This window comes from Tamandua tetradactyla, chromosome 7 (assembly GCF_023851605.1).
Source record: "Tamandua tetradactyla isolate mTamTet1 chromosome 7, mTamTet1.pri, whole genome shotgun sequence".
NCBI lineage: Eukaryota > Metazoa > Chordata > Mammalia > Pilosa > Myrmecophagidae > Tamandua > Tamandua tetradactyla.
This window is the reverse complement of record NC_135333.1, coordinates 16709556-16733246: the sequence shown is the minus strand read 5'-3', so window position 1 is coordinate 16733246 and position 23691 is coordinate 16709556. Positions and strand designations below refer to the sequence as shown.

Genomic DNA, 23691 nt, shown 5'->3' with positions numbered 1-23691 from the left:
CATAGGTTGAAAGTGAAAGGTTGGGAAAAGATATTTCGTGCAAATAACAACCAGAAAAGAGCAGGAGTGGCTATAATAATATCCAACATTAGACTTCAAATGTAAAACAGTTAAAACACAAAGAAGGACACTATATATTAATAAAAGGAACAATTAAACAAGAAGACATAACAATCATAAATATTTACGCACCGAACCAGAATGCCCCAAAATATGTGAGGAATACACTGCAAACACTGAAAAGGGAAATAGACTCATATACCATAATAGTTGGAGACTTCAATTCACCACTCTCATCAATGGACAGAACATCTAGACAGAGGATCAATAAAGAAATAGAGAATCTGAATATTACTATAAATGAGCTAGACTTAACAGACATTTATAGGACATTACATCCCACAACAGCAGGATACACCTTTTTCTCAAGTGCTCATGGATCATTCTCAAAGATAGACCATATGCTGGGTCACAAAGCAAGTCTTAACAAATTTAAAAAGATTGAAATCATACACAACACTTTCTCGGATCATAAAGGAATGAAGTTGGAAATCAATAATAGGCGGAGTGCCAGAAAATTCACAAATACGTGGAGGCTCAACAACACACTCTTAAACAACCAGTGGGTCAGAGAAGAAATTGCTAGAGAAATTAGCAAATACCTCGAGGCGAATGAAAATGAAAACACAACATATCAAAACTTATGGGATGCAGCAAAGGCAGTGCTAAGAGGGAAATTTATTGCCCTAAATGCCTATATCAGAAAAGAAGAAAAGGCAAAAATGCAGGAATTAACTGTCCACTTGGAAGAACTGGAGAAAGAACAGCAAACGAATCCCAAAGCAAGCAAAAGGAAAGAAATAACAAAGATTAGAGCAGAAATAAATGAAATTGAGAACATGAAAACAATAGAGAAAATCAATGAGGCCAGAAGTTGGTTCTATGAGAAAATCAATAAGATTGATGGGCCCTTAGCAAGACTGACAAAAAGAATAAGAGAGAGGATGCAAATAAATAAGATCAGACATGGAAGAGGAGACATAACTACTGACCTCACAGAAATAAAGGAGGTAATAACAGGATACAATGAACAACTTTACGCTAATAAATACAACAATTTAGAGGAAATGGAAGGGTTCCTGGAAAGACATGAACAACCAACTTTGACTCAAGAAGACATAGATGACCTCAACAAACCAATCACAAGTAAAGAAATTGAATTAGTCACTCAAAAGCTTCCTAAAAAGAAAAGTCCAGAACCAGATGGCTTCACATCTGAATTCTATCAAACATTCCAGAAAGAATTAGTACCAACTCTCCTCAAACTCTTCAAAAAAATCGAAGCGGAGGGAAAACTACCTAATTCATTCTATGAAGCCAACATCACCCTCATACCAAAACCAGGCAAAGATATTACAAAAAAAGAAAACTACAGGCCGATCTCTCTAATGAATATAGATGCAAAAATCCTCAATAAAATTCTAGCAAATCGTATCCAACAACACATTAAAAGAATTATACATCATGACCAAGTAGGATTCATCCCAGGTATGCAAGGATGGTTCAACATAAGAAAATCAATTAATGTAATACACCATATCAACAAATCAAAGCAGAAAAATCACATGATCATCTCAATTGATGCAGAGAAGGCATTTGACAAAATTCAACATCCTTTCCTGTTGAAAACACTTCAAAAGATAGGAATACAAGGGAACTTCCTTAAAATGATAGAGGGAATATATGAAAAACCCACAGCTAATATCATCCTCAATGGGGAAAAATTGAAAACTTTCCCCCTAAGATCAGGAACAAGACAAGGATGTCCACTATCACCACTATTATTCAACATTGTGTTGGAGGTTCTAGCCAGAGCAATTAGACAAGAAAAAGAAATACAAGGCATCAAAATTGGAAAGGAAGAAGTAAAACTATCACTGTCTGCAGACGATATGATACTATACGTCGAAAACCCGGAAAAATCCACAACAAAACTACTAGAGCTAATAAATGAGTACAGCAAAGTAGCAGGTTACAAGATCAACATTCAAAAATCTGTAGCATTTCTATACACTAGCAATGAACAAGCGGAGGGGGAATCAAGAAACAAATCCCATTTACAATTGCAACTAAAAGAATAAAGTACCTAGGAATAAATTTAACTTAAAGAGACAAAAAACCTATATAAAGAAAACTACAAAAACCTGCTAAAAGAAATCACAGAAGACCTAAATAGATGGAAGGGCATACCATGTTCATGGATTGGAAGACTAAATATAGTTAAGATGTCAATCCTACCTAAATTGATTTACAGATTCAATGCAATACCAATCAAAATCCCAACAACTTATTTTTCAGAAATAGAAAAACCAATAAGCAAATTTATCTGGAAGGGCAGGGTGCCCCAAGTTGCTAAAAACATCTTGAGGAAAAAAAACGAAGCTGGAGGTCTCGCGCTGCCTGAATTTAAGGCATATTATGAAGCCACAGTGGTCAAAACAGCATGGTATTGGCATAAAGATAGACATATCGACCAATGGAATCGAATAGAGTGCTCAGATATAGACCCTCTCATCTATGGACATTTGATCTTTGATAAGGCAGTCAAGCCAACTCACCTGGGACAGAACAGTCTCTTCAATAAATGGTGCCTAGAGAACTGGATATCCATATGCAAAAGAATGAAAGAAGACCCATATCTCACACCCTACACAAAGTTAACTCAAAATGGATCAAAGATCTAAACATTAGGTCTAAGACCATAAAACAGTTAGAGGAAAATGTAGGGAGATATCTTATGAATCTTACAATTGGAGGCAGTTTTATGGACCTTAAACCTAAAGCAAGAGCAGTGAAGAAGGAAATAAATAAATGGGAGCTCCTCAAAATTAAACACTTTTGTGCATCAAAGAACTTCATCAAGAAAGTAGAAAGACAGCCTACACAATGGGAAACAATATTTGGAAATCACATATCAGATAAAGGTCTAGTATCCAGAATTTATAAAGAGATTGTTCAACTCAACAACAAAAAGACAGCCAACCCAATTACAAAATGGGAAAAAGACTTAAACAGACACTTACCAGAAGAAGAAATACAGATGGCCAAGAGGCACATGAAGAGATGCTCAATGTCCCTGGCCATTAGAGAAATGCAAATCAAAACCACAATGAGATATCATCTCACACCCACCAGAATGGCCATTATCAACAAAACAGAAAATGACAAGTGCTGGAGAGGATGCAGTGAAAGAGGCACACTTATCCACTGTTGGTGGGAATGTCAAATGGTGCAACCACTGTGGAAGGCAGTTTGGCGGTTCCTCAAAAAGCTATATATAGAATTGCCATATGACGCAGCAATACCACTGCTTGGAATCTACTCAAAGGAATTAAGGGCAAAAACTCAAACGGACATTTGTACACCAATGTTTATAGCAGCGTTATTTACAATTGCAAAGAGATGGAAACAGCCAAAATGTCCATCAACAGACGAGTGGCCAAACAAACTGTGGTATATACATACGATGGAATATTATGCAGCTTTAAGACAGGATAAACTAATGAAGCATGTAATAACATGGATGGACCTAGAGAACATTATGCTGAGTGAGTCTACCCAAAAACTAAAAGACAAATACTGTATGGTCCCAATGATGTGAATCGACATTCGAGAATAAACTTGGAATATGTCATTGGTAACAGAGTTCAGCAGGAGTTAAAACAGGGTAAGATAATGGGTAATTGGAGCTGATGGGATACAGACTGTGCAACAGGACTAGATACAAAAACTCAAAAATGGACAGCACAATAATACCTAATTGTAAAGTAATCATGTTAAAACACTGAATGAAGCTGCATCCGAGCTATAGGTTTTTGTTTTGTTTTGTTTTGTTTTTACTATTATTACTTTTATTTTTTTCTCTATATTAACATTCTATATCTTTTTCGGTTGTGTTGCTAGTTCTTCTAAACTGATGCAAATGTACTAAGAAACGATGATCATGCATCTATGTGATGATGTTAAGAATTACTGATTGCATATGTAGAATGGTAGGATTTCTAAATGTTGGGTTAATTTTTTTCCGTTAATTAATAAAAAAAAATGAAAAAAAAAAAGAAATTAACCCTCAGATTTACGGCCAACTGATTTTGGACAAAGGGCAAAAACCACCCAATTGAGCAAGAATAAATAGTCTCTTCAACAAACTGCGTGGGAAAATTGGCTCTCCACTTGGAAAAGAATGGAGGTGAGCCCTTATCTCTCATCATTAAAAAAAAAATCAACTCCAAATGGACCAAAAACCTAAATGTAAGACCTAGAACTACCAAACTCCTAGAAGAAAAGGTAGAGAAGCATTTTCAGGACCTTGTGTTAAGCAATGGTTTCTTAAACTTTAAACCCAAAGCACAGACAGTACCAGGAAAAAAAAAAGATAAATTGGACCTCACCAAAGTTACAGCGGTTGTGCCTCAAAGGATTTTATCATGAAAGTAAAATGACAGTCTATAGAATGGGAGAAAATATTTGGAAACCATATATAAAGGCTTAATACCTAGAATATATATAGAAATCTTTCAACGCAACAATAAAAAGACACTTTTAAAAACGGAGAAAAAACTTAAATACACATTTCTCCAAAGAAGATATACAAATGTCCAAAAAGCCATGGAAAGATACTCAACACCATTTCTCATGAGGGAAATACAAATCAAAACCATAAGATAACATTTCACACCTACTAGAATGACCACTACTAAACAAACAGAAAATTACGAATGTTGAAGAGGATGTGGAGAAATAGGAACACTCATTTATTGCTGATGGGAATGTAAAATGGTGCAGCTATATATAATGCTTATATAATGCCCTAGATGTTCTTTAGGATTGGCAAGAATGGTTTTAGTTGGGGTTTGACAGTTATGGTAGGCAGTTAGAACTTTTGAAGAATTCTAGAAGGTAGGACTTGGGGATATTCCATCCTGAGGCATCCTCGCTCTACTGATTCTGGGTATGGAAGCCTCTCCTGGGAAAGAAAATATATCACTTCTTACTTACCAACAGGCTGGAGTTAATTAGCCAGGCAGCATTTCTTTGGCATAATCAGGGTTCTGTGGGGTAATGGGCTAATAGAAGATAACTCAGAGCTGTCATGTATGCTCCAAACAAGTCCATGCTTGGTGTTAGGTCGGGGGAACCGGGAAGGGCACTGCAACTGGAGCTGCGGAGGCTGTGTCGCCCCTCCCAACATGGGTTCCAGAACCGCCCTTTCTGGACACCTGACTTCCGGAGACTCGCCCCTTCCGGATGTCACCTGACCTGCTTGCTTAAAAACTGCCCACGCCATCACCCAGGCGCAGACTCACGACTCTCCATCTTGGATTCGGTGAGCTCTGCCCAGGAGCCCAGAAATAAACCCTGCTTTAAATTTCCCGGTCTACCTTCCTTCTTTCTCACCCTTTCACCTCCTAAACCTTTCACTTGGGTTTACGCATTAGGCACTAGCATACACTTTTAATGCTACATATTGGTGGTAGCCACTGCTGCCACATGATAAGCCCTTGGGTATACTTCCACCTTGAAGGATATTTTATGTCTCTGCCACCTTCCTTCCTGGCTGCCATGTGTCACCCACCATAAACAGCATGCCTGTTAATGCTTCTGAGGGTCACCACACCCCCTTCCTCATACTTCTCCTCACTGGCATCAAGGTATGTGGCCCATGTTCATCTCTGTGTGGCAATTCCAACACGCATAGCTAAGTGAATGGCACATCAGTTCTTCACTTAGATTTATCTGGCATAATCTTGGGAGACTGGTGAAGGAAGAAATGCCTTCCACTACTACCATTGCTATGGCTATTTTTCATAAAGCTTTCCACAAGCAATGATCCTTTATCATTATTTTTATTCACTATTTTTTAATGGGATGACCATATAATTTATCATCTAAACTGGGATATTCCTAAAAGCAAAAGGGAGCTGTATTCAGCAAGAGTGGAGGCTGGGACTATCCTGGGTAAAGCAGGACCAGTGATGATCCTACCTAAGAAGTAGATGAGTGTGATGAAGAAAACACGTCAATGACACAAGATGACCCCAGGAGGCATAAAACATGAACAGAAACTTACTGTTGTAAGCCACTGAAAGTCTGAGGTTGTTCGTCAGCAAAACCTGATTAATTCAATGCCTTATGGCTGTGCAAGTTCTTTACTGCCTCTGTAAAATAGGGGTAACATAATAATACCCATACCATTGAGTGGCTGTGAGGATTAAATCAATTAATTAATGTAAATTACTTAGAACACTGTATAGTGAACAGTCAAAATGTTAGTTATTATTGTTAGTTATAATAATATGAGAATAAATAAAACATTATAAAACCACTAAAAGCAAAGCATATTATTACTCAGGAATGGCAGGAAAGACAATCATCCCTCACCTCCGCCATGCAAGTCAGTGGAATTCTTAGAGATCTTGAGTTCCTTGACCCCTTCCTTTCAATCAGGCCCCCTCCTACTTTTATCTTTCCTTAACACCGTAGCCCCATAGATTATCATTATAATATTTTCTTGAGGTGCTTCAATTCCTTGGTTTTTCCGTATATACACACATACAATGTTAACACCACTCTGGAAGTTTTCATTCTCCTTTACCTGATTTTCTCCTTTTCTTGAAAATTCTCATTCATTCTCCCATTGAGACTCCTTGTGCTCAGATAACTTTGTTCTGCTCGTTCAATGGCTGTACCTCCTAAACACCATAACATTTCTCAACATTCTTGCTTAGTGTTTAGGACAATACTAAGAAATAGTCCGAATATGCGAGAGTTTTAAAGATGAAGAGAGAATTGCTACTAGCTTGCATTATCAATTTCCATTCAGTCTTCTTTTCCCTAGATTCAATTACCTCAACTCCTTTAGCAATTTCATAAATGGTAACATACTGGATCAGCAAATTTAAATTTTCATACTAACATTTTAATCTCAAAATGAGATTTGTAATTTGTATTCATAAAAAATCAATTACTAATATTCATTTGAATAACTCTCCCACATTCAGATTGTTGAATTGTACCTTGTTTAAAAAAGACTTCATCATATTGCAATTCATTTTCAATTTGTGGTCATTCTGCCCCCACCCAAAATCTTAATATGCCAAATCTTGGGTTATTCCACTCATTCCTCATTCTGCCAGTTTAATTAATTTGAAGGTAACATAAGTTTTATTTTTTTGCCAAAACATTTTAAAATTAATTTTTAAATTAAATATATATATATAACAACAAATGCAAACATTCTTAACTTATGTTCTACATATATAATCAGTAATTCACAATATCATCACTGTTAGGTCTGGGGAATAAGGGAGGGCTCTATGGCTGGAACCATGAAGTCACTCCAGAACGGGAGGTGAACCGTTACAATCAAGGTCTTGGCAGCAAACATCTATTCACGGACATCTAACCACCCAATGCTCAACCCGCTAGCATAATAATCCTTTGTTTAATGTGCCGCCCCTTTCATGTCATCACCTAACCCCTGCCCTTAAAAACTGCACTTGCCAAAGCCCGTGGACGGATTCACCTCACTCCCTCTTGGGTTCGGTGAGCTCTGCCCAGGAGCCCAGCTCAATAAAGCACGCTCATTTATAATCCTTTCGTCTACTTTTCTTTCTCTCAAATACCTCATATCTTAAAATCTTTCAGTCACATAGTTGCATATTCATCGTCACGATCATTTCTTAGAACATTTGGATCAATTCAGAAAAAGAAATAAAAAGACAACAGAAAAAAATTCATACATACCATACCCCTTACCCCTCCCTTTCATTGACCACTAGCATTTCAACCTAAATTTATTTTAACATTTGTTCCCCCTATTATTTATTTTTATTCCATATGTTTTACTTTTCTGTTGATAAGGTAGATAAAAGGAGTATCAGACACAAGATTTTAACATTCACACAGTCACATTGTGAAAGCTATATCATTATACAATCATCTTCAAGAAACATGGCTACTGGAACACAGCTCTGTATTTTCAGGCAGTTCCCTCCAGCCTCTCCATCACATCTTGACTAACAAGGTGATATCTATTTAATGTGTAAGAATAACCTCCAGGATAACCTCTCGACTCTGTTTGGAATCTCTCAGCCATTGACACTTTATTTTGTCTCATTTTGCTCTTCCCCATTTTGGTTGAGAAGATTTTCTCAATCCCCTGATGCTGAGTCTCAGCTCATTCTAGGATTTCTGTACCATATTACCAGGAAGGTCCACACCCCTGGGAGTCATGTCCCACGTAGACAGGGGGAGGGCAGCGAGGTAACATAAATTTTAATATAGAAAATGAATAAAAGTCATGGAAATGAATAAGAGTTAAAAATGTAAGGATAGTTTTCAAATAATTAGCAATTGTCATTTCATAAGGCCAGACATATCAAATAAATTTGTTTTTAATTTTACAATCACCATTAAAAAACAAAATATCTTGCAACATTTATATCATGAGATATCAGATATTAGATCAAGGAAATACAAGATAAAATGTAAAATTAATAAGGACAGCCAATTTTTAAAATTGTCCTTTGAATTAGAAATTAAGACAAGAGCATTTAATTTTCATCTATCACCATCATTGATATATAGTCCTTGTAATGAATTACATTTGATTCTGGATCAATTGCAGCTGACAACATTTCTTCCATTTCTTCCTGAGAAAAGGGCTCACCTGGAGGGACAAGAAAGGCAATCTATCATTTACAATCTTTTGATCCTTTTTTTTCTATTTCCTCTGGCAAATTTAATTGTCATGGTGTCCCACAAGCCCCCACTGTATCACTACTCTCTCTCACCCAGGAATATCAAGCCAACATATCATAACAATTCAGAGGTTCAAACAGCATGCTTTTGCAGTCCCTGACAGACTTTGGACATACCTTACTTTGCAGATGTCTTAGATTAAGCAAACTACAGAATTGATCATTTCTTTCACAGCAGGAGGACATAACATGAAAAAGATTATTTATTGAAATAAAACTACTGAAATTGCCAAAAGATTAACCCGAAGCCCTAGTCTGTTAGGAATCTAATAATTAAGTTTAGTAAGGGTATGAAGACAGTTATATGATTGCTATGCAGAAAAGTTGAGAAAATAAGATAACAAGAATTGAAACTGTAATGATTGTATCTCTGAATATTCCCTAACCATGTCTGGACAACTTAGTAATGCCAGTTGAACCCTGTGAGAGATGACACTCATCAACCATTTCAAAACAGTCTGCTTTGTTCTAGTTTAACCCAGAGTTTGTGTCAAGTGAAACCAAAGGAAAGTTGTTGAAATGCAATATACCAGAAATAGACTGGTTTCTAAACAACAGGGATGTATTAGTTTACAAGCTTACAGTTCTGAACTGTGAAAGTATCCAAAACAAGGTATCAACAGATGATCTGGCAATCCTGGACTCCATGGCATGGCACACAGTCGAGTCTGCTGGTCCATCTCTCCCAAATTTTGTTGTTTTCAGCTTCTGGCTGCTCTATCTGTGCTTCTGTATCTTCTGTCAGCTTCTGGGTCCTTTCTCAGCTTCTGTTTTCATCCTCTTATAAAGGACTCCAGTGAGAGAATTAAGACCCACTGGGGCATGCCTCAACTGAAATAACCTAATTAAAATGTCCCACTCACAACAGGTCTATAGCCACAGGAATGGATCAGCTTTAAGAAAGTGATTTCCTGGGCACATAACAGCTTCAAACCAACACAGGTGGATTTGGATAACAGCTTAGGGCCATCAGGATATTGGTTTCACCAAGATGAAAAGCAAACTCAGAAAAAATGTTGGAATGGCTCTAGACTATTTAAAACAACTTAGCATTAAACAAAAATACAGAAATATCCACCTTATCCCTGAAGAGATTTAGCCAAGCAGTTATCAGGGTCTGAGGTTTTCCTACCTTCTGAGCTTAAGCCACCTGCCACTACAAACAATGTTTCTAAGTTGGAATTCAGTTAATAACACTGAAAAGATTCAAAGGGAGAGTTTGATGAGGAAGGTACATTGAACAAGGAAAACATACAGAGTTCTTTTGAAATCATGCTTATATACTAAGAAAATTAAAAATGCCTAAAAAGGCAAATTTGGATTATTCTTATCTGATTGTTAACTACTAAATCCAATGCCAAATTAACTTTGAAGGACACTAAGTCCTAAGAAACTTAAAAGAATACCAGTAGCATGGTACAACAGTGGCTCAGTGGCAAAATTCTCGCCTGCCATGCTAGAGCCCCAGGTTCGATTCCTGGAGCCTGCCCATGTCAAAAAAAAAAGAATACTAATAGCAAATATTTATTGAAGACTATGTGTGAAGGCACTGATCTAGGTGCTTCATGTATATTAGCTAACTTATCTCCCAAATACCTCATGAGAGGTAAGAAATGTTATTTTCCCAATTTGTAGTTGAGGACACTAATGCACAAAAAAATAAGGCAGCCTGCCCCAGTTTAGTGGGTGGTTAGTTATTGGGAGATTTGAATGCTAGCAGTCCAGCTTCAGGGTCTATGAGCTTTACCATCACACTCTATTGCTTAGAATAAGGCCTTTTTAATGCACAATACAGGAGGTAGTTACACTGTTTCCCTAGGCAAGGAAACAGGTATATAGTATTTGATTAAGGATGGAGGAAAATAACTTAATGGTTCCAAGCACAGGCTTGGGAGCCAGATTATCTGGGTTCAAATTCTAGTTATCACTTACTAGCTTTAAGATTTGAGGCAAGTCACTTAACCTCCCTGTGCCTCAGTTTCCCAGTCTGTAAAGACAGAGCTATCAATAGCACCACCACTCTCATGGGGGTTGTTATGAGGATTAAATGTCTTATTATTTAAAAATGACTAAGAACAGTGGCTGACACATAGGCACGGGTAACACAGATGCTAGAGATGGAGGAAAGGCTACCCAAAGAGGTTGAATCTAAAGCAAGGAAATGGATATAAGTGATGATAATTAATAAGTTGGTTTATAAGGAAATTGCCATATTGAAGGTGAAAATGACTGAAAGGGGATGTGTGCCATGTATCCTGATGATTAAATTTATGATTATAAATAAGTTCTCACATTAACTATTTCAATGGTTTGATAGTGGACAAGGAGTCAATGGTAGAGGGATCTAGGGGGAAAACTAAAACTGCATGGTATGGCCAATAGTTAACAGGCAGTTAGATAGTGCTAATGGTCATAGTTTGCTAAAACCCAATCAACATCACTCCTGCTGTCTCTTAAGAATGCCAAAGGATCAAACTGAGATTCTATAAAGGTTTCATACACTGTTTGCCTTCCTGGAACATATAATTCCTGGAGGGTTCCTAGGTCAGATAAATCCTGAAACTCAGAGGGACCAGCCTCTCCAGGATTATCAATTGATTGCATCCCCCTATCCTTCAGTGTGGACACCCCCTCTCAATGTGAAAGAGTTGGAACGAGCATTCCCCAAAGATCCCTAAAGAATGGGAGAGGGATTAAAGGAGAAGTAGGAGGTATAACAGAGAAAATGGGACTTAACAAATGAGTATGGCTGCTGAATCACTATGTAAATATTCCTCTAGCCTCCAGTGTTTTGGAGCAGCTAGAAGGAAAAATTTGAGATGATGGAATGGTAGCTCATGAAAAACGCTGGGATCTGTTCTGAAGCTGCTTATTGACATGTGCTTTGAAAATTATTGCTTTTTTCTTTCTTTGCTTTGTATATATATTATATTTTACAATAAAAATGTAAACCACATTGAAACCACATGAAGAGGCAAAAAAAAAAACAAAAAAACCCAACTGTTTTTTGAGATTTTCCTGCTGCTAGACTCCATCTGACACAGTACACATGCCTGGACACAAGTGGACTTGTATCATGCAGGAACTTGATTCAATATGATTTATTATGTTCATGATATGACATCCTAGACATTTAGAATCCACATTCTCAAATTGATTAAGGTGTTTGATGCTTTGTGGATACTGAGAAAAGACTGTGTAAGTAACTTTAATTCATATTGTTATAAAGCATAAATGTACTTAAAATCAAATATTAGAATTCTGAGAATCTCAGAGCACCTGTTCCTAAGCTAGTAAGCTGCTATCACAGTTGGCTGAGAGTCTGTTGACTACAATAATACTTGAGATATGTAAAGTACTTTACACATTATAAATCACTATCAAATATATTAACCCATGTAATATGGAAGGTTATTTGTTGAATGAGTAATCGGGACAACAATCCATGTTTTTTTTTCCACCTATCTTCTTAAAATATTATCTGAAAATAATCATTCTATGTTTAATCCACTGAGATACTAAATAATTGATCTCTAAGTACCATTAACTGTCTCTAAATACACCTTTTCGGAAATTATCACACTGCGTCTCCAAGTAAACTCTACAATTGCATTGTTTCTATATACACTTCACTCAACAGAATAACCATAATACCTGTCATTCAAAATATCAAAGCCCTGTTGTTTTTTTTATTCTTTAACCCCTATACTCTGCAATTCATCATGACTCTGCTGTAGATAGTCTTATTATATCAATCCCTTGTTTCTCTTCCTGTTCCCATAACCCAGGTCAGGACATTATTAGAATACCTTCATAATACCAAAACAGTCTTTTAACTGGTGTCCTTTGCTTAACCTCTTTCTTACTCATCTCCCCTGCCTACCAGAACCAGCGTAATATTCTCACAGTCCCTCTTGTGCCAAATGACTCATCTCTTCAAAACGATGCAATCCTTCTTCACTGCCCACTGGATGAGCTAAAAAACCCTGAGTCCAGGCATCTACAATCTGGTCCCCATAAATCTATCTAAATTCATTTATTATTGTTTGCTAACAAGACCCTCTGGGCCAGCTTCTCAGAAGCTCCTAAAATACCATGCTCATTTCTACCTTTCCATTTTTGCTCGTACTGTTTTATCCATTCATAATTTCTCTCACATCAATCCCTTTACCTTCATTCATCTGCTCATTCATTCATTCAAAAAACATCTGTGGGTACTATAATGTATAAGGTTTTACCGCTACCCTCAACAACTTACATTTAAATTTTACCATCTTAAGGAATCTATTTTCTCTTTAAATCTTCTTTAAGACCAAGCTTTCCAGGCTCACAGTGACCTTCCAATACTTATTTTCCTATTCTCTTGATTTGTGAATTATTTTATAAATTAGTTTTATTTTCCCAATAAGATTGTAATAACCTTGAGAGAAGGAGCAGATTTGAGTACCATCATCCCTCACTACACTTACTAAATAGTAAACACATAGTAGGTGTGCAGTACAGTACTAACAAAATTGAACTGTTTGGGCCATTTTGATTAAATTCATATTGACTAAAATAATCTAGGATTCATTTCCCTTAAATTAATCCTTAAGATTAAGTGGCTGATGCTTTAAAAGTCATAACATTCCCATCACATTTAATCTCTAAGATAATTTTAATAACATCATAAAAGTTCTTGGGTGACAGCTATGACTGTCATGTGATTTTTTTCCTTACTCTCATTCTCTGTATTCCCAACTAATGGTGGATTAAGTAAAAATGGTCAAATCAATTGTGCATGTAGACATGGTCTTGGTCTTCACTACTCAAAATTACCGGAAATTCTGATCCTGTTTCAAGTGATTAGTGACTCTGAATCATTTAGGACTCAATCTGGGATCCAATGAACTGAGAAAAGAAGACAGAAATCTAGCTTTGAATGGAAGGAAAGGAGGTGACTAATATGAGAATGGTTTTGAGAAGATGTCCATCCGGTTACTGACATTCAGGAAAAACAAAGTTATGGATCAGCCTAAGCAAAGAGTGTTCTTAAAGGAGATACATTGATATATTATAGATGTGCAGGTATTATATGTAAGTGTGCATGTGTGAGTGTATAGTTCATGTTCAAAGCAAATATATATGGTGCCATTAGCATAAAAACTAAAATTATTATGTGAATTCATATTTAACTGAGGCTGTATTATCTGTAACTTCACCAACTGAAAAGCTCTTTAAAAAGGAATTTATATATATATATATACCAATTCAAATCTTTAATCTAGTGACAGGCATTGATATATAGTGATTGATAATTCATATTTTCTAGGTGGTATACCTCTTATTCTAGAAATATTCTCAATGTATTGAATAACTACAATTAATAGAAGTAATCATTACACTTTAAAAAATCCTTTGAGGGAACAATCTGTCTCCTTTTGACAACCATTTATACTCTTATCTTCCATAAAAGAGAAATCACCCCAAACCAAAATAATAGAAATAGCAAAATAATTTGTAACCAGAATGACTGAGTTTAATTTTTGCTGTACATAATTGTTAACATTATTAATCTCTTAAATAAATTGCTGTTACAATACAAATAATAAATCATACTTACCTTCTTCAGTCATATACTTGATTAGCTCTTCCTTAGTAAGAAACCCACGTTTAGCTGGATCTAACACCTGGAGGAAAGGAAAAGATAAGTATTTTATCTTTTGTTTGATGAGTAAATTCTAGATAATCAATTTCTCATACAAATATATAAATATAAAAAGATATCATCTGGAGCTTACATACCTCAAAAGCACGAAGAAGGATATCTTCTGGAATTGGTCTGTACCTATAATTATGTGGTAAAAGGAGTGCCACAGTATTTATCTTGTCTCTACATAAAAATGACTACATAAAGCAAAATAAAAGCTGGTAACATACATCCCTCACCAAAATTTTTGTATTTCTGGATACGAAAGTTGAAAGAACCCAATCCCTTTAGAAACTATTTAGTTCAAAATCACTGGCATGTCTGATGTTTTCTATTTGCTTTTTTGCATCATTATGAAAATCAATTTATGTGGGAGTAAAATCTCTATCGTAACCAACTATAGTAGGTTTAAGTTATGCTGTACTTTTGTTCAAAGAACAATTAGAGCCTTTTCTTATTTATCATTAACAATTCAAAATCAGAGATAAAAATGCTGACATGATTGTCGTAGCTTATTGACTCTTTAATCTTTGCTTAGATTAATACTAAAGTGCTTGATATTTTTAAGCACATACCATCAAAACTTTAGAAGCATAGTGTAAAGTTAGAAGAAAACTACCCTAAGATAAATATTGGTTGTGTAAAATATACAAAGTGAAAAAAATCAAGCACTTTGACATTACTATAATTCTAATCATTATTTTGTCTTAACAATAACATTTATATATTTACCTTCTTTCCAGTAGTATTTCGGTCATCACTGGAAGAAATTTTTCTAATCGAATGTATCCAGTGGGTTCTTCTTCTTCTACCTGAACATTAACAAAGAAATCACGATTTATTCATTCAACAAATGTATCGAGCAACTAGTTTTTCCAAGCATTGTGCCAAGTGCTAGAGATTTGTTGATGAGTGTTTATGGGCATGATCCCTGCTCAGAGAAATTATATTCTGGTAGAGGAAACATATACTAATTAAAAAACAAAACAAAACAGTGTCTAATTTTAAATTCATATAAGCACAATGAAATAAAGGAGCATGGGTCTATAAGAGCATATAATATAGAGACTATTCTAGATAAGGAGATCAGGGAAGACATTCATAAGGAAATAATACTTGAGCTGATTTATAAAGGATGAGCAGAAACAGACAAAGAAAGCAGGGAAGAAACTCCCAGGTAGATGAAATTATATACACAAAGACCCTGTGATGGGAGGAAGCAGATGTAACAGAGGTCATGAGGCCGAGGCTCAGGGAGCAGGGAGGAGAATGTTTCAAGATGAGGCTGAAGAGAGAGACAAGGACCAGATCATGTAGGGTCTCATTGTCCATGAAAGTGGTTTGGGTTCTTATCCTAAGAACAATAGGAAATCACTGAAGGTTTCAACAGATTTGTGTTTTGAAAGATACACTGGTTGTGGGTGAGATGGTTCTGCATTAGTCTATGCAGATAAAATGACAGTTTACATTGGAGTGGTGGCCAGGGAGAGAAAAATAGAGTTTCAACAGATATTTAAGAGGTAAAATTAATATGGCCTGGTAGTGCATCTATTGTGAATAGAATGAGAAAAATAGGGGAGTCAAGGACAGCTCTCAGGATTCTGACTTACACAACTGGATGGATTGATGCTTTTCCCTGGGATAAAGATTACTGTTTGAGGGGCCAGGTTAGGGAACCAATTATTATCTCAAGGACCCAAGTACATCACTTTAATATTTATTAAACATCTAAATAAAATGTGGAAACTTTTTATACTACCACAAAATTAAGAGAACAGAATAGTCAAGGAAGAATTTTTGGTACCTAGCAATATTAGATGAGAATGAGACCAATCGGTTCAACTTTGATGGTGTGTCTGAACAAAACATATTGATCTTAACGTTCATGTCAAGTTATTTATGAGGAGCTATAAATTTTCCATTCTTTTTCAAAAATTCCTTTAAAAGGCTCATAGATCCCAATTCAATAGATTAGCTTTATTGTTTGAACAAAAAATAAGAAATCTGTGGGTTGCTGCTAGATGGAATATACTGTCATCTAAGTCACAACCACTTTTAAATAGATTTATACAAGGTTCACACCATTAAAAAGTCTGGAGTCCTCAGACTCTACCATCAGCAGAAAATTTAATCCATCTGATGACAAAATGATATGTTACAGAATTTCTGAGCCCCTCAATACATGAAAAATTCTCTTTAGCTGCCTCTTGGTCCAAGCTAAGCATTTTGCAAATTAATGTAGATAGGACTCTGATGGGCATAAGTAGCACTCTGTAACTCCCAATCTCCAGGAGACATTTCAAAGTAAAATACCAATCTCATGAGATTACCTAAGGAGCAATAATTTTTAAATTAAAATGTTGCGTTTCTATTCTGATTACTCCCAACAATTTGCTCCAGAAGTAGGAGCAATGATTTGTTTTCTATTCCCCTACCCCCAACAAACCACTGTAGAGCAGTCTTAACCTCTCAAAGATCAAAATCCATCTTCGTTTCATGAGCCTCCTCATCAATCTACAAGCTGTCCTTAGTTTTTCCAAAGGCGATTCGATTCTATAACTCTCTCTCCATCATGTGAGAACTCACAAGTAACACACAATATGATGACTCACAGCGCTCCGCCGGGTTTCCTCATAACCTCCCAAGCCTCTGTGCTGTGAACACTAGGGTGAAAACGCTGCAGGATCATTCTTGCCTAATAGAAGTTTTTTGTTTTTTGTGTTTTTTGGTGGGGGTGCGTAGTCCAGAAACCAACGCAGGTCTCCCGCATGAAAGGTGAGCATTCTACCACTGAACCACCCGTGCATCCCTCCTAATAGACTTTTATGGAACCAAAATTACACAAAAATAATAAGTTAAAACAGACTACCACAGAAAAGGCATAAATTTTCTTTGATTTTTTTTTTAAAGAGTGATGAGTAAACAGAGGATTTGTTTAATATCAAAAAAGAAAAATGATAAGCCTATCTTCAATTGGGCAGATTATAAATATTTCTATGAACCAACACTGTCCTCTAGAGGCCACATCTAAACCATTTTTTCATATAAAAACATTTATAAGCAATAGCATTAAAATATATATAATTACATGATATTTCCAAATATAGAATTTACGGAATTTTTAATATGTATCAGGCACTATTTTTTATCATAAAAAGTTTTTTATAATTAAACTTTTATTTTAGAATAGTTTTATATTTAAAGAAAAATTGCAAAAACAGTATAAAACGTTCCTGAATACCCTCCACCTGCATTGTTAACTCTTCACATTACTGTCAAAATAGTACAGTAAATTTTGCGACAACTAATAAATATTGATACATTACTAACTTAACACCATATTTTATTCCGACTTCATCATTTTCCTAAAAGGTATTTTTAAAATATGGTATATTCTTCTATCATACAAGAGAAACAAGAAGTAAATACCACTCCTGGGAATCTGGAAATGGTTACCGAGTAGAGATGGGGTGGGGTCAAGAAGAGTGGGTACTATTCTTTCTGGTGCAGGAAAAACTAATTAACCATATGAGGCCATCAGTAAGATAGGACAAGAACATTACTTTCTAGAAATGTAATGCAATGATGGCTCAGTGATTATTTAAATCCATGGGCAAAAATTATTTTAAGATTTAATAAAAATATATCAAATGTTGGATCATACTCTATAGTATATATTGTGTTTATATATATATATATAACATATTAATATTCTAAATGTGTGTGCCATATTTTTATCCAAAGTCTTTGAATCATTATCATCAAGCAGTAAGTCCCTGTATTTATCAACTGGAGATGAGCAAAGTAGATATTCAGAATTCAGAACTGTATTTCAGAGTGGATATAGTGAAAATGGTACATGTTCAGACCTACTTTCTTCAAGGGAAAACTCAACTCACTTATAGCGAAACGAATTCAAGAAAAATACCCTAAATTATAGTATACATGTTCAAAAAGACTAGGAATCCATTGCCATTTCTTTACTTATGGCAGTCTGAGTGAGGAAATCCCTTTTGACCTCTTTATTGTTTAGTCTTTTAAAAGAATGGATGTTGCCGGGGGTGCAAGGGTAGTTCAGTGATAGAATTCCACCTGTCATGTGGGAGACCTGGTTTCGATTCCCAGTTCATGCACTTCCCAAAAACAAACAAATATTCCACAAATGGTGATGCAATAACGGGATACGTACATGGAAAAAGAATAAAATGTGACCCCCATGACACAGTATACAAAAAAAAAAAGGATGTTGCCTTCCATATAGAAAAATAGCACAGTACATCCATAGTTAGACTATGAATAGTTAAAATGTTTTTATTAAAATTCATCCTCTATTTACAGTGCCCCTATTTGTAATACAGGGAGAACAGTCATATCTATCCTGCAAGGTTGTTGCAGAGATCACATGAGACATGACATGGAGGTGCTCAGTGTGAGTCTGTGGTGGTTATGATTATGATTATTTCTATTGGCAATGTGCACAATTCTGGTTCTATGAAATGGAATGACACTTCCTCCTAAAAGAATCAGTCTCTAACGCTGACATTTCAAGCATGTCCTCATTGACCCACCACATCCTGCCACATGGACCTAATTGTTCATACAGAAATTCAAGCCCTGCCTTCTCATCTGTGAAATGCCACATTGGATACGGTGGTCAAACAATATAATATATTAAGTTTCTTGGCATATTTAAAATCTTGTCCTACTCCAGGCAGGCTGCATGGTTTAGTAGCAATGCCTCCACCTCTGCTGTTCCCCTACATGTGGCCTTGGACTGAAAGGAGAGGGAGAGAACAGGCATCCACCACGCACTGCATCCCTCTTCTTCAAAAGTCAAAACCAAACAAAACAAATATATCCTGCTATAGCAAATATGAATGAGTCAAAGTAAATCATAATCTAGTTTCTTCCAAGGGGCTCATGTGCTGAAAAGGAAGTGATAATTCAAAAGTAACCCAGGCAGCTTTTATGAGTGTAAAGATAAAACCTCTGGGCTAGAGCTCCTCCAGCTTAGCCTGCAAGCCCCGTTTATAGTGAATTCATCTTTCTAGTGTGACAGCAGAGTTTGCCTGGGAGACCATGGCTCTGATATGACTTACTTCTCCTCCAAAGAATTCTGGTGGAGGAGGACCTGAAGAAAAAAATACTACTTTTACTGCTACAGAAAGGGGCTGAAGGAGGGCTTAAGCTCCCATCTCCATGTGACCCCAGGCACTCCATTTCTCTTTGCATCTCTTCTCCAATATGGAAAAGTTGCAATAAATACTATGTGATTTTTTTTTATATCAACATCTATCTAAGTCTTAAAACATGAGGCAAATTCTGTTTCTCAGCCTACTATAAATTAATTTTTTAAATCTACTTTGCACTTGAGGAAATATGGGCACAAAGAGGTTAAATGCCTATTTTAGGTTCTAAAAATTAAAACAAGCATTTTAATGGAATCACAGCCTACAATTCTTTAACTCTCATTCCCATAGTGAAATCATTGGGCCATCTCTTTTCTCATTCCAGCATTATTTATTTTAATGCTGAACCCACTGAATAGGCACCATAAAACATAGTGAAATTCATTTCTCCCCAGGGATATGATAATCAGTCAAGGAACTGAACTATTTCATGCTTCACAAGAAACAAGATAATATCAGTAGTTAAGATGGTTTATAAAGTACCTACATTTCAACTAGTTCCAGGTCACCAAATAAGATATATATATATGAATTTTTACAAAAATTATTTGTAGTAAAAGTATAAAAACCCTGAGATATTTCAAGTTAAGCTTATATAAAAATTTGACATAAATCATGTTTTAAAACCAAAATATGAATACAATTTAGAATATATTTATCCACTTTAGATAACAACAAAAATTCATTAGAATATACCAAAAATATTATTTTTACAAACAAAAACTTTTAAAGCCCTATGTACTTTATTCAAATTATTTACTCTAAACATTCCAAGGGCTGTTGGTGCAAAATTAGGATATATGAATCTTCTGGATTGTAAATTCCTTTCTTGTTACTGGAAGTATCAAACATAGATTGAATCACCTCTCATTCAGACCACTAAAGAATCCAAAAATCAATAGGTGGCTAAACCAGGTAATCCTTGAAGTCCCTTATAATGCTGAGTTTCTACAATTTGAACTGATAAGAAGAAAAGGTTGAATCAGTGGGTGTTAGGCCATTAATTTCCCAGTTTTGTCTTCTGAGGGTGGGGCTCCAGCTACACTAATTATTTCATTCCTTTCAGTTTCTGTCCTCTCAGTTCAGACTTGAGGCCTTCTCCCCACCCTCAGTAGTGTCCTGTATTTAACAGAGGAGACAATCTGTCAATCATTAGAAAAATCATTCCCACTAAGGTATTCTTTCTTCTATCCCATTTATACCCCAAAGGCAAGTTTTTAAAACTGTGTTATAATGAAACTAGAAGAAAAGCTTCATCCTGGATTGAGATTTAGTTTAAACAAAGAAGCAGTTGTAAACACAAAAATATCTGAATATAGTGAACTTGAATAAAATGATCCCACTTTCTCCTAATGAGAAAATTACCTAAAGGAATTGTGGACAAGTTTTATATATAAACTTTATTAGGTTCACATATATATTTAAAACTATGTACGTAACCTAATAATTTTAAAACATTACTCTTTAGTTTTACACTTTATAAAATAATTTTATTTACTCTCGGCATGCTTCTTCAACATCAGTGTCTTTGTCATCATAGACACTATGAATCATATAATGCAGTTTTCTTTTCTTTTCTTTTTTCTTATCATTGAGGTAACACAACTATTTGTAGGAAAACTAAAAAAATACAGAAAAGCTTAAAGGATACAATTCACCCTGTAATCCTATCATATATGGTATTGGGGTATGTTTTGCATTTATTTACACACACATATGCGTATGTACATAAACATACACATATGTATATATTTTAACAAAAATGGAATTCTAGTCTACCTGCATTTTTATTTAATATATTATGAACATCTTACCTAGTCATTAGTTTTCCATTAAATGGATAAACCAAGATTTGCTTAACTTTTTTCCTGTTAATGGGCATTCAGTTTGTCTCTAATTGTTACAAACAAAACTGTGATTAACATCTAAAATCTAAATCTAAATCTACATCTGTGTTGGTTTCAATAACAGTATTTCCTCCAGAAACAAATCATTAAGTATGTACATCTTTTAAATTCTTGACGTGTATTTTTAAATTGTCTTCCAGAAAGGTATAAATACTACCAATTTTTATTGCCATTAGCCGTGTGAAAGAGTGTCAACACCAAGTACTTATTTTTAAAAACCTTTGCCAATTTCTAGTATCTAGTATGCAAAAATGGTATCTAAAAGGGAATATGTAAAACATTTTAAGGATAAATCCTCCTACCTTCTCCAATGTCAGGATATATGGGAACAATAACAGGTAAAAATATTTCATATAGCCAACTATCTCAAAACAAGAAACTAATTATCCCAGTGTGGTACAGTCAAATTCTGAAGGATGTGAAGTCTCAGAGCTCACTTAAAACTGGAATGATACAATTAAGGTTCAGGTTGGCAGAAATTCCCACTTCATCAGGGTGTGGATTATGTAGATTTTATTTTGCTAACGAAAAAGCCATTTCTAAAGTTTCAAAGAAAAAAAAACTGAGAATTCTCCTCTCCCAGCCCTTTCTTTGCTTTTCTTTTTTCTTATCATTGAGGTAACACAACTATTTGTAGGAAAACTAAAAAAATACAGAAAAGCTTAAAGGATACAATTCACCCTGTAATCCTATCATATATGGTATTGGGGTATGTTTTTTTTTATGGTGTGGATTATGTAGATTTTATTTTGCTAACGAAAAAGCCATTTCTAAAGTTTCAAAGAAAAAAAAACTGAGAATTCTCCTCTCCCAGCCCGAAGCCCAGGTCTGAACGAGGAGCCCCAGCCATATTCCCACACAAGCTGACAGCCCTCAACTACCACAACCCTGCCGGCTTCAACTGCAAGAGGGGAAACAGAACTTAGAAACTTTATTTATTTTGGCTTGAAGATCAGAAAATCAGACACCACAAAATTGAAGACAGGGGTAATTTAAGAAACATCTACAGCAGTGTGTGCCCAAGTTCTTTGAAAAGTATCGCAGAGATGTTAACTGTCTTTTCAAGATTCAAGATCAACAAGAAGCAATTGACTAGCTTCTTGGGTTGGCTGTTAGACTTGAATATGGAGATAATGCTGAAAAATACAAAGACTTGGCACCTGATAATACAAAAAATACTGACAGTGCAACTAAAAATGCCGAGTCATTGATCAATTTGAATGTAAATAATCCTGATTTTAAAGCTGGAGTAATGCCTTTGGCTAACCTTCTTCAGATTCAACGCCATGATGATTACCTGGTGGTGTTTAAGGCAATTCACATTTTGGTTCAGGAGCATCTGAGGCAGGATGCAGTTGCCAAAGCAAATCAAACAAAAGAGGGCTTGCCTGTTGCTTTAGACAAGCATATTCTTGGTTTTGACACAGGAGATACAGTTCTTAATGAAGCTGCTCAAATTCTGCAATTGCTGCATATAGAAGAGCTCAGAGAGCTACAGACAAAAATTAATGAAGCCATAGTCGCTATCTAGGCAATTACTGCTGATCCAAAGACAGACCACAGACTGAGAAAAGTTGGAAGATGAACATTTTACAGTTTCAGCCTTCTTACCTACTTACTGCAGTTGGGAACCATGTATACTGCAGGCATGTGTTTGGAAATTAAATGTCTCATATTCAAGGGAGGAATCCCAGAAAATTGACTGTTCTAGAGATTTACCATCACTGCTTTTTTCTCTAATAAAGTTGGGGAATGTGGAAAAACAAACAAACAAACAACAAAAAAAAACCCCCTAAGAATATTTACCCAATAAAAATAATGATAAACCATGTTCAGAATCTTTGCGGATTGTGTTATGTCTGCAAATGTATTATGGTATCTGTTTTAGTTTGTTAAGCTGCTATATAACATAAATTTAAATGTTTATATAATATAAAACATATTGTTTTAACTGGTTATAAGGGAGTAACTATCACACTTTGACATCATAAAGGCTCCTCACCACTATTAATTTAACATTAAATGACAGACCAGAGACATACAAAATTCTACTGTCCATTTATTTATGGGTAGTTTTCTTCATT

The 23691-nt window shown here is 35.5% G+C and overlaps 1 protein-coding gene and 1 pseudogene across 6 annotated transcripts in view; one reads left to right on the top strand and one right to left on the bottom strand.

The window, feature by feature from the left end:
• Positions 1 to 7849: 7849 nt before the first annotated feature.
• Positions 7850 to 23691, bottom strand: part of DRC8 (dynein regulatory complex subunit 8) — a 161881-nt gene continuing 146039 nt past the window's right edge. Inside the window, exons 3-6 of one of the 6 annotated variants that reach the window (XM_077168518.1) lie at positions 15244 to 15323; positions 14607 to 14649; positions 14425 to 14491; positions 7850 to 8731 (exon numbers count right to left, since the gene is read on the bottom strand). In XM_077168518.1, coding sequence (XP_077024633.1) covers positions 8616 to 8731; positions 14425 to 14491; positions 14607 to 14649; positions 15244 to 15323 — 306 coding nt within the window. In that variant the 3' untranslated portion in view covers positions 7850 to 8615. The remainder of the gene's footprint in view (positions 8732 to 14424; positions 14492 to 14606; positions 14650 to 15243; positions 15324 to 23691) is intronic. The other 5 variants (XM_077168515.1, XM_077168516.1, XM_077168517.1 and 2 more) reach the window with 5 other exon arrangements.
• On the top strand, positions 15721 to 23192 carry LOC143689445 (RNA transcription, translation and transport factor protein pseudogene; annotated as a pseudogene).